At 40.6% G+C, this 12,693-nt stretch overlaps 1 protein-coding gene across 2 annotated transcripts in view; it reads right to left on the reverse strand.

Annotated features, from left to right (window-relative positions):
• GABRB2 (gamma-aminobutyric acid type A receptor subunit beta2) overlaps nucleotides 1-12,693 on the reverse strand; it is a 185,924-nt gene that overhangs the window by 120,252 nt on the left and 52,979 nt on the right. For both annotated transcript variants that reach the window (XM_028528800.2, XM_028528799.2), the window contains exon 4: nucleotides 342-562. In XM_028528800.2, the coding sequence (XP_028384601.1) occupies nucleotides 342-562 (221 nt within the window). The remainder of the gene's footprint in view (nucleotides 1-341; nucleotides 563-12,693) is intronic.

Here is a 12,693-nt window from a genome sequence, read left to right on the forward strand (position 1 = left end):
GAAACAGCCTGTCTGCCCCATTCAAACAAGCACTGGGCATTCACCACTTTTTCCCATTCTAAGGCAACCTCATGCGTCAGCTGTTTTGGTATTGTTTATCTCTTCCCCTTCCAGAAATCAGCTGAGATAACTCAGGAAAAAGCCCGAGTCTGAGCTGGGGCTGAGCTCCTCTGTGAGCTCGCTCCTCCCAGCCATCTGATGGCTGCAGGCCCGGAGGCCTAGCTGCTCATCGGCGCACCTGTAGGAGGACTGAGGGAGGCAGCACAACAGGTTCCCCTCCAGTGAAAGGCAGTAACTACGTCATTCAGGCAAAGTTCAAGTTTAAAATGGACACGACAGACCTGAGGCCATAGAGGACAGTCCCGTCGGGATGCAGGCGGATCATCCGGTTCTTGACGGTCACTCCGTGCACAAACGACTTCTTGTCATTCAGGAAGTAGGTGTCGGGCACCCAGAGCTGGTCTGCTACTCTGTTGTCCAGAGTTAAGTTTAAGGGTATCACATTATATGACAGCCTCTTATCTCTCCAGGCTTGTTGAAAATACATTGTCAACGTGTAATCCTATGAAAATGAGAAGAAACAGTGGTTATTTTGTACCCAAACATTTATATATTCGTAAGAAAAGAAAATATATGCAGCCATGCACTATAAACATATACTATTCACATATAGGCAAATGTTACTTTATGAAAGCCATTCTTACAGAGCACCTGCAATATGTTAGGTGCCCTGCTACGGACTGCAAATACAGAAGTGAAGAGAATATATCCTCATGAAATTTATTATATGTTATCCAGGAAGAAACATGGTGACAAAGAATTACTGTATAGTTAATTTGTCTTTCCCAACGTGGGGTACTCAGGGCTGTTTTTGGTGAGACAATGCGACTGTAAAAAGGGGTTACTGTATTTCAGTAGTATTTGTAAGTTTGTCAGTGAAAATCCTTGCTGGTCTCATGAAGGTGAGCCTCCCAGGGGAGGTAACATTTACTCCGAAACTTAGGGAGCGGCCCAGACAGAAGCCACGTGATCTCCACCAGTTTTTTTGTGGGAATTTTAACCCCAGGGCGAGGAAGCAGCAAGACTGCGCTCTTCGCTTCTGAGACACCGTGAGCTGCTGTAAAAGGGGCGCCGGCCTTGGAGTGCCAGGGCCAGCGTTTTCCGCTGTGTCCGGAATGTAAATTTATGCAAGTTCTTTTCACTTCAGGTCCATTACCTATATAAACGGGGCTTTTAATACATGCCTGTTCTAACCAGAAGACTATTATGACAATTAAATATATAATTCAAATGCAATTTGTCAACTACAAAAGCTATATATTATGAATAAAGCATTTGCATACATATTGTGACATGTTTTATCCATTAAAAGCCTATGGGTCCAACAGAATTGCTCTCTCACCCTTATTTGGATGACTAAATGGAAGGGCCAGATATTCATTTGAAAGCATAATTATCGTTCTATTTTAAAATCAGTTCTTAATGCCCTACTTGAGGGCTTGAAAAAGAACCTAGAATAATGTATTAGTCATCTCTGCAACCTGAGAGTGTAGTGTCGTCCTGGGGAAACCATTGTGAATGAATGAACGGATATCCACTAAAGTGTGCCTGTCACACTCCTGCACGTGTCTGCATATTTTGTGGATAAAATATACACTTCAACTGCCATGAAGTCCCCGAGTTTTTCCAACTCTTGCTGAGATTTATGCATCTTCATTTGGTTATATAATTTTTAAATATGGCTTGTAACACGTCTGCTTAAAAACAGTGAACAGCTTCCAGAGGAAAGGCATACTCCCTGTGCTGCAAGTAGTTTTAGTGTTTCCCCTGCTTGCACAAATATACAAATTTTGACCTCATTCCGAATTCTGACCTACCCTACTGCTGAGTGAGCGGCTGGAGACTCAAACTTCTATTCTAACAAAAGACATACAAATATCCTTAAGGTACATCGAGGAACTGTAGGTAAAATTTACTTTACTGGGCCACTTGACTCCGTGCTCTGGGCTGTCCTGAAACACTGCTTTCATAAAGAATGAGGTTGAGCATCTCCAGAGGATCATCTTGATTCATAATAAAGCACCTCTGAAGACTCATGAAATATAAAACTAGAAATCAGAAAGGAAACCAGATATATTTTTTGCATGTGTCTTTGTTACAAATGGCTTAAAAAATAGAATAAAGACAAAATCAGCAATTTATATTGTGCTCCAGAAAACACATTTAGTGATCTCCAATTCTTGAAGATAAAAATGGAAAATTTGCATATTATCTGTTTTAGAAGATAATGCGACTTGAACTTCTTTGGTAATCAACTGTCATAAGATGTAGGGGTCATACTATTGTTTGGATGCTACAGGAGTTTATCAGTCAGCTGTGTTTGTACACAGGAAATTGTATTCTCTTTGGGGCTAAATAAATGGTGATATTGTGAGATCCTGTGTTACTTGCTAACTCCTATTATGTGTCAGCAACGCAATGCCTGCTCAGAAATGCTCCCAGGCGAACCCTGGTGATTCTGCTAACTGTCACATCAATTTCCATTTCATGTTTTTAAGTGACACATCACGGCAATGTCAAGAATGGAAGAAACTCCTGAATCTAAATGAATGCTATTGGACTTGAAAAGAGTGGTTGTGTGTTTCACTCTTTTTCCTAGGCCTGCATCCACCCAAGATACATCCTTTGAACTTTCATGTAGAAAGCACGTCTTTCACATTTAATGACCCCACGCTATGAAATAGTTGGTTTATTCAAAGTGAAAAAGCACACATAAGCCACTTCTGGATGCCCTGCAATCCATGGCACTGCCAAGCAAGGTGGGCCGAGACCATCACCATCAAAACTGATGGACTTCGGCTCTGAACAAGATGGAATGAACGCACTACAGGCTGTCCCTCCCATGAATTACAACTAAGCATCCTGGGGAGAATTAAACAACAACAAGGATAATCACCTAAGGACTATGCAAAGTAAAAAGTAGTAGCAGACTGGGGAGGAAATCAAAACGTGAAGAAGGATCACTTCAGCAGTGAATTTCTTGTTTGTTTTATTTTTTTCTCCCTCATATATCTCCTTAAAGTGCCACCCAGACACACTCAGGCAATACATACACCACACACACAGCCAAAAGCACAAACAAATGGAGAGATACACTATGTTCCTGGTTTAAAAATTAAGTATTGTTAAGGTGTTTACTCTCCCAAAATTGTTCTATAAGTAAAATTCCATCACCATCAACATCTAAGCAGAAATTTTTATAGCTATGCACAAGCTGACTCCAAAAATCTATATGAGAATCAATGACATAGCAAAGCAATTTTAAAAAAGAGAGTTGGAGGATTCACACTACCAGGTTTCAAAACACTGTTAAGCTATACTAAGACAGTGTGGTGGTGTGGCACTGGTAGAAAAATAGGTCAATAAAACGGAAGGATCTAAATATAAACCCACACAAAGAAGCTCGATCATTTCTGACAAAGACACAAATGCAATCTTGGAGGAAGCATAATCTTAAAAGCTAGTCGGGATCAACGGGAACATCCGTATTGAAACAAATAAGTAGGTAAACATGTAAGTAAACAAATAAGAACTGCAACCCATACTTTACATCTTACATAAAAATTAACTCAAAATGAGTCACAGACTTAAATGTAAAATGTGAATCTATAAAATCTGGGGAGGAAACATGGGAGAAATCCTCCGTGACCTTGGGTCAGGCAAAGATTTCTTTGACAGAAACTGAAAAGCACAAACAACAAAATAAAATACATAATTTGGCTCTCAACAAAATTTAAAACTTTTGCTACATGAAAGACATTATTCAAGGAGTAAAAAGACAAACCACAGACTGGGAGAAAATGTTCACAAATCACGTATCTGACACAGGAATTTATGTATTCAGAATATATAAATGTATAAGGAATTCTCAAAACGTAACCAACAATCCCATAAAAAATAGGCAAAAGATATGAACAGATAGTTCATAATTCGAGATGTACAGATGGCAAATAAACACTTGAAGTGCTGGACCACATCATAGGTCATTATGGAAAATCAAATTAAAAACTAAAATGAGGTCCTATGCACACCCATGGGCAAAGCTAAAATGAAAGCATCAAAAAGCAAAACCACTGACAATTCCAAGAGCTGGTGAAGATGCAGAACAATGGAAACTCTTGCACACTGCAGTGACAATACAAAGTATTAACCACCTGGAAAACAGCTGGACGGCTTCTTATAAAGTTAACACACATTGGACGTGTGAGCTAGTGATCCTACTTCCGCGTGCAAATGTTTATAGCAGCTCTATGTTAACTGCCAGCACTGGGAGCCACGAGGATGAATGCTCTTCAGCAGACGAAGAGATAAACAAACTGTGATGTATCCACGAATCAGAACACTCTCACCAATAACAAAGAACAAAGTATGGATATGTGCAACATCCTCTGTGGTTTTCAAACACAGACAGTTAAGTAAGAGAAGCCAGATTCAAAAGGCTACATGTTCTATGGTTCCATGTGTATAACATTCTGTAAAAGGTAAAACTACACGCAGAAAGAGCAGGGGGGTGGGTCCCTGGGATTTGAGATGGGGGAGGGGTCGACGACAGAGAGCGGTGTGAGGGAACAAATCTGGGTCACGGCACTGCTCTGCATGTCAACTGCAGTGGTGGTTCATGCCTTCAGGCTTTCGTCAAAACTTATAGAACTGTGTACGAAAGTGAGTGCATTTTTTTCTGTGTGTAAATAAACAAAATTTAAACCTCCTTTTAAAAATACATGGTCTCCAGGGTCAGACAAAGCAGGTTCATATCCTAAGCAGTTTCATCCCTCTGTTTTGACCTTGGAAGAACTCTCTCAAGTCTGTGCACCTATTTCAAACTCAAACAAACAAACAAACAAAAACAACTAAAGCTAACTAACTTATGAATTACAGTAAACAACTGCTTTGTTATTCAGTGAGAAGAAAAGTAGGAGGATGCTACAAAATAAGTCTCCCCCATTCTTCCCAGGAGACACACAGCCCATCAGCATGGGCGGAGACAACCACCAGTAGATGGTTATGGGCTCACACTTCTCCAGCTGTACAATGAGGCAACTGAACTAGGTAGTTTAAAAATATACTTCTAGGAATAAAATAATTTCATTCCAGTAAATGCTTTGCTGACTTTGTGTTTAAATGTATAATGTCATTTCGAAATCTTCTAAATGTCTACAGTACCTTTTCTTTGTAAACATGCCAGTATTGTGCATACTTTCTGGTAAACTGTAGAAACCACAATTGTCTGTTAAATGGTACAAACACCCTTGTGAGCATTTGGGAGTATGTACAGAGGTCTCTAAACTGTGCATACCCTTTGCTCTGACATTTACACTCCTAGAGATATTTGTAGAAAATAATTAAGCAGTACATTTTGAGAGCTCCATCTCCAAATATTAGCACAAATCTCCTACTCCTTCTCCCTGTCTGCAATACTAACAATCTAGTTTAAGACGCCATGATCCGTGAGTGATTACACTGCCCCTGTTGCTGTCTCTGCTTCTAACCCCCGCCCCTTCCACACGGTAGGAGGGACGTTAAGCAGATCACGTCTCCTTTGGTTAATATCAGCCAGAGGCTATTCACCACTCTCAGAATAAAACACAGAGTTATTATTTTGACCTTTGAAGTCCTCTGGGATTTAGACTCTGCACAACTCTTTGGTCTCACCTCTACTACCTCTTCTCTTCCCTCCCCTCGACTCATGAAGCCCATCCGCACTATCCTTTTCTCTGTTCCCTTTTCTCTGTCCTCTGACCTTTCAGCCTCACCGATGTTGTCTTCACAATTGTCAGTCTGGAAAAGCTGTGTCCCTAAGTATGGTGGGCTCATCCTGGGGACTCAGGGCTTAACTCAAAGGTCAAACCAACTCAATGGGTCCTTCCCTAACCATCTTTCTCCCATCCCCAGCAGGAGGCCCTATCATCACCCCCATTTCTGTTATGTTCGTAGTACTGCCTATTTTTTAACTACTTACATTCATTTATTGGTTTGCTTTTTTATTTTTTTATCTCTCGCAACTAGAAGGTGAGTGCCATAAAAATATGAAGATTTCTCAAATTTGTTCATCATGGTAACCTCATGCCCCTGAGAGAGCTTCACATAAGTAGCAATGAAAATCTTTCTACTGAAACATGTGAAGAAAGAATGAAAGATAATGCACAGACACCTATCTTCCTTAAACACTTATTCCTGCATTAGCAGAAAAGTAACAAACAATTAGTAAAGACCATCAGCGTGAAACTTGAGTAAATGAAACAGAGTACAAATCCAGAGTGGAATATATGCAGGAATTAAAGTATCATTGTAAAAATACTTATTGACATGAATAGATGTTCTCAACACACTATATTCATCTTTTTGTGTTATACATGATCTTTTTAAAAAGAATACTGCAAAACAATATGCACAATAGGGCCCCATTTTGGAAATATATATCTATATACTGGAAAATGTGTCTAAGAGAAAATACATGAACAGTGGCATCTCTGTGTAGTGAGGGGCCACGTGATTTTCAGTTCGTTTTGCTAATCAATACAATTTTTTGTTTTATAAAATAAATGGTTTTTGCAACAAGAACAATATACACAAACAATTCCATGTTGGGTTAAAGTATAACAATAACATTACAAATGTCTTTGCTCCCTTCATATTTTAGAGTTCAGCGTGAAGGAAAAGGAAATATAGTTACAAATAAATGAGAAAACCCTCTCAGCCTTTTGGTTTACTGTTAAAAAGAGCACATTTCCTTTGTATCGATCAAGGGATTTTATCTGGAAAAACATACAAGAAGGAAGAGTTTTAAGCGGTCAACTGATTTTTCTTTTCTAGGAAGTTCACACTTAACCCATCCATGAGAAGTAAAAATCCACCCCTATTTTTCCTCTTAAGGATCAAAAAAAAAAAGGAGATCCCCAAATCATCTTCTGGCATTAATTTCAGTCTTTTTCACCCTGTTAGGAAATATTGCTTTATTTCTAACATAAAGCTCCATACCTGTTGCTTTAATACTCAGAGGACTTTCACACACACACACACACACACACACACACACACACCCTGCTCATTCTAGTTTAGCTCTAATAGCATCCTCTATGTTGCAAGAGAAGTTTGCATTAACATACTGATCTACAAAAACTTTCAGAGACCCCATTGTCTGTAAAGTCCAAACTCCTTACAAGGCTCTTCACAGCCTGTTGTATGCACTTCACCTCTCTGCATCTCTATTTCTTCATCCGAAGTGAATAAACAGATAGAATGGGTGAGCCCTGTGTGATAGTCTCAGCTATTCTAAGGATTCTACGTCACTGCATTTATCTTCAACTAAACCTTTTCCTGAAATTTTTTGGGAACAAACCTTTTCTACATACCCCTCAACACACCTTTTACTTTCCCCTTTGCTTGTTTTTCCCATTCCCGTCCTTCTCTGCCTGCCCAAGCTCTGCCTGTCCTCCAAGCATTCAGGAGGGTCTCTCCCACCTTCGCCCTCTGCGTCCTTGAATGCAGTGCTCTGAAGCATCCTAAGCCTCGCTGACTTGAACGGGTACCTTTTGTGACGTTACCTAGAGGAGAGGCGTAACCCCCCAACTCGGCTGTCTTCTCTGAAGTCAGCAACCATGCCATCGTTCCTTCACAGAGTGAGCCAAGCATCTTGTCTTGAACACCATTAATCCCTTACGAATATCTGTTCAGGGACACACGAATGCTTGTTCTCACTTCTTTACTCCTTGTGATCGGGTTTCAAATTTTGATCTTTAAAAGTCCTTTACTCATCATTATTCTTGAACCCCTTAAGGAATTTGTTCTCCCCACCTACTGACCCTTGAAGTTGAGCTTTCATCCTGTCCCTTTCCTATGTCTCAAATGCCCTGAGAGCTACTGATGTTCTTACTGTTTTTCCCAGTTTCTCTAATTCTACTAGCAAGGTCCCCAGGGCTGTGGATGAGGATTTCTGAAGGATGCAATTCATCTATCCCAAGCAAAAATAACTCAGAGAGAAGTGCAAATATTCCCACAAAGCCATTTCCACATTCTTAACACTTCACAACATTCTCTGTCTTCACATCTGAGCTCACAAATTGCTGATCCAATTACAGGCCATGGTAATATTTCCACATTCTCAACCTCCTCAACTAGAATGCAATGGAGTAAAACTCAGCTCCCCCTAAACAGAAGCCATCACACCAGATGTTCAATTGAAATATTTTGGAGGAGGCACATGGTAGCCATTTTAATGGCTAGAGTCACATTCAGGACATAAGAGCTGCACCTAAGACCGCCCATAAGGGAAATCCAACCTGACACTGATATGAAATAACATTGAATATAAATTATAACTGCAAAAAATTTTAAAAAGAAGTAACTGATTATATTTTATGTGAAACTAAAATGCACATGGTCAATGGGCAATGAGCTTTTCCATATTTTGCTTGGTTCATTGTGCATTTTATTACAGACGTAACATCTCAGTGATAATGGGACTTATTCTAACGACAGCTAGAAAAAAATCAAGCCAGTGAAACTGGTTATCTCTGTCCCTTATCTTAATACAACAGGGGGCTCCATCCACTCTCACATAATCAACACTAAAAATACACTTTGTCTCTATGATTTGTTTCCTATTAATTTGTGCTTTATTATTACTCTAAAAGATTATCTCAAACTGCTTGTGGGCATTCTCTAATTAGTCTGTCCCCTATTTTAATACCTAACACGGGCCCTCGGCTGACAACTTTCCCATGCATTATCTCATTAATCATCACCGCAGCCCTGTACGTTACGCACTGGATTTTCCATTTATTAGCTGCTATGAGATCTTGGGCATGCCGCCCGCCCTCCCTAAGATGCCAGGCTCTTTAAAACAAAGGAAATGATGGTTCCTTTTAGTAAATACGCTCACCCAAGGAAAGGCTCAGATGAAGTGTTTGCTGTTATTGTTAATGTTATTCTCATTACTTCCATTTTCCAGATGACACACCTGCAACATAGAGAGGCGAGTGACTTGCCCAATGTCACTTGGTCAGTAAGTTTCTAACGTATGACTTGGCTGTGGGGCTCTCTGCCTGTGGAGCCCATGTTCTTATCTTGGGTACCACGCTGAGCTGCCTCTGCAATACTTCACTGCTCGTTTTGATTTTGATGGATCATTTCCCATAATTGTTTCTATCCCCCTTTTCTCCCTTCAAAAAGGGAGGGAATAAATTGATCCATCCATCTATGTATCCATCCATACACAGCAATAGCAACAACAAGAGAAAAATAGAACAATTCAGGGCATACATAAAATATTTTTTTTTCTTGGAGGGGAAAAAGGTGAATGTTGATCTCTGAGAGTTCTCTGGGGCTGGAGAAAGGAAGTTCTGCATACGTGCACGTATTCCTGAATACACACACAGAAACCCAACTTTACACAGAAGGCGACTGCATCAACTCACGTCAGTCCTGCAGAATTAAGACATCTCTGGTTATGGCAGACTGTACACCTTGCAGCTGAGAAGCCCAGAGTAACCAGAGGGGCTGCCCTGCGCGTAACTGTGGTAATGCACTTATACCGAGGAGTTCAGAGGGAAAACTATTTCTGGCAAACTAAAGCATTCCATTTCATACCATTCCAGAAAGGGTTTTCTTTTGTTTGTTTGTTTGTTTTTTCAGTAGAATGGTGGCAATTACTACTTAACTCTTAGATCGAACTATAAGAAATAGGCATTTTTTGTTAGCTAAAAATGTTTGAGAAACTTCTGGTTAAGATGGCGGCATAGGCACACATGGCTCACCCCTTTGCACAACCACATCAAAAATACAACTAAAATATGGAACAACCATCACTCAGAACCATCTAAAATGTTTGACTTTTTCACAGTTTTATATGGTTCAACCTACATATATGTTAGCCAGTATAACAGTAATGTTATTAAGTTTATTTAACTACAATGAATAATTTTAGCTTCTAAATAATTAGTAGTATACATGTAAATTTTGAGAAATAAAAAGCTAATTGTTTTTATAATTCTATTTTTAAAATGGCTCTGAGCTCTGTGTTCAGAGTAAGAGGAAAAGTCAGATTATGTTCTAACACTTAGAGAGTTGTGAAATTCTCTGTCAGAGTTTTTGCCTTGAAAAAAACGATGACATCAAAGTTATATAGACTGTATTCTCTTTGAATGCCACCATCCCAAAGAGGAACTCAGCTGATTTTTATAAATGATATCACTATGGCCATTTATATAACCTGCTTATTACAAAATACCAGAAGTTGGCCACTATGCCATGATTTAAGCTGAAGGAGTGTAGACAAAGGGAAAGAAATTTCATGAATATTAAAAAAATTAAAAAATGAATAAAACAAACTTCTTTCCTTATAAGACCTCAGGTTTGGTCAAGTTGATCAGGAAAACTTAACTTGGGATATACAAGCGTGTATTCTTCACAGAGAACTGCATTCACAGCTTACTGACATGACACCAGCAAGTTATTTTTAAAAACTCACATTGAATAACAGACGTTTCATACATGTCACCGTTCTATTTTCAAACCACAGAAATTCAGTGACCACTGGTATAAATCTCCGCGTTCACCAGCTGCAGTGTGTCTGATGGTGGCCTTGAAAGTGATCTTGGGAATCTGTGTTGTAAGGCTTTGAGAATCCATTTTCTTTCTATAGTACACTGGCCAGTGGTGCACATTATTAAGTACAACAAAATGAAATTATTTATAGGATGATCCTTGTGTTTCTGATCCCCCGTGGATTTTCCTGCAATGGTTCATTAATCTGCTGGTTACGAAAGAATAACTTCGCGAGAGATACTGGGGAGAAGGGGACAGACGAATCCCACGTAGATTTCCATAGTCATTTGTCATGGCTGACTACAACGCGTACCGCCTCAGAAAACGTGTCCTTCTTTCAGACGAGCTGGCCTTACCTCATTTATGCATACCTGCGATGGGTAGAGACCATCTGCTCTTATCTGACTCACTGTTTACTTCAACTCCAAGCAGCGGTTTTGTAGGAAAAGTAAAAACTACACAGAAACTGGCAGAAAAAGACAGGCAGAGTGCTATGGAGACCCTGTGCAACATTTTAGAGGCGTGTCTTTGTTCTGCTCAGCACGAGATAGACTCATTCTCTCTGAAGCAGCAGCCTCTGAAGAGATCTGACAGTATTAAAAAAAGAGAAGGACATTTTAAAATAACTACATATCATTGCTTTCCTACAAGCTTGCAGAAGCTGAGAAGAAGGCCAGTTTGCAGACCCAGGCCAGAGCAAAGAGAATATGCTCAGTCAATGCATCCAAGAGAATACCTGATGTGCCGAGACGAGGCAGAAATGCACATGATCACTTTGGGAGGCAAAGCCGGTCTTTTCAAAAACATGTTGACATGAAAGTGGCATTGGGCATGGGGCTGGACCACTGGCTGTTTTCATCAGATATTCCTAATACCCACTGAATGCGCCACCAGGCCGGGATTTGGGGGGTTGGCGTGGCATTGCCTTGCTTGGGTAGACCGCCCACCACATAGCTACACCTCCCCTCTGCAAGTGCAGAGCCGGCACTCGATGATCCTTACCTTCTGCGCCCTCAATCCCTCCTCTCACCCCGGCCCCACCTGACGTACAGGCATGCTTCTCACAGGCTTTCAAAACTGTGCTTACTGGTTTTTATTATCCTAACACCGATTCTAGAAAATGTGAACACTACAAGAAGATATGCTAAAAGAATATTTAATCAGCTCCAAATTGCACTCTCCGGAGTAACCATGAATATAGTGAACCTGTCCTTTAGATAACTTTTTTTTCAATAAAGGGCTCCCACTATTAAAAATTGAGGATCTCATCTCATGTGAGTATGCACATGCACACACATACAACTTCATAATCTTTGTTCTTTATAAAGCCGAGCTGGGGACCATTGTCGCCGGTCCTCCTCACCTGCTCTTGTCTAGTGATATGAGTCCATCAGATGCAAGCCAGTGCAATGTGTCATGCTCGGACCACAGCAGCCCTCTCTCTTCCCGCCCATGGCCCTGGGGAGTGACCCCAAAATGGGGAGACCCTGAGTCTCTGAATCGCAGCAAGACGGAAAGCTGCCTGCTAAAAAGGAACAACTTCGCCAGGCTGTTCAATGAGTGAGAAACCAGCTGCTAGTGGCTGAAGTCACTGAAATCTTGGGGCTGATTACAGTAGCTGGTGTTAGCTTAATGCAGCAGAGAGTAACCGGTTCACCAGATGTTTATCTGCTGAATTCATGGGTCACAGTAGAACCGGCGTTTCCATGACCAGATGACTGACTCCCTGGGCTGCCTCCGAGGGGGATCCCCCAGTCGCCTTCTCTGCACAGGAGAGAGAACCTTGTCAGATTCTCGGAAGGAGGAAAACATGCCTGTGCCTTTGGGCCTTGTAGCGAGTGAGTGTTCTGTGTGGGCGGTTATTATTCAAGCAAGCAAATAAAAAAATAACTATTCTTAATAGGAAGCTATTGTTTTTCTTTCACCAAACTAAAAAAATATATTTCCCTTTCTCTATGACTTTGTGTATTGTACTGCACCTACTTGTCAAGAGGAAGGGAGTCAACTGATTAAAAGCCATCTTTGCCAGGAGCCAGGATCGAAGCGAATTAGATACACTGGAAGTGTCAGCTTGGTTAACCTAAGGCC

The sequence above is a fragment of the Phyllostomus discolor genome, chromosome 13 (genome assembly GCF_004126475.2).
Source record: "Phyllostomus discolor isolate MPI-MPIP mPhyDis1 chromosome 13, mPhyDis1.pri.v3, whole genome shotgun sequence".
NCBI lineage: Eukaryota > Metazoa > Chordata > Mammalia > Chiroptera > Phyllostomidae > Phyllostomus > Phyllostomus discolor.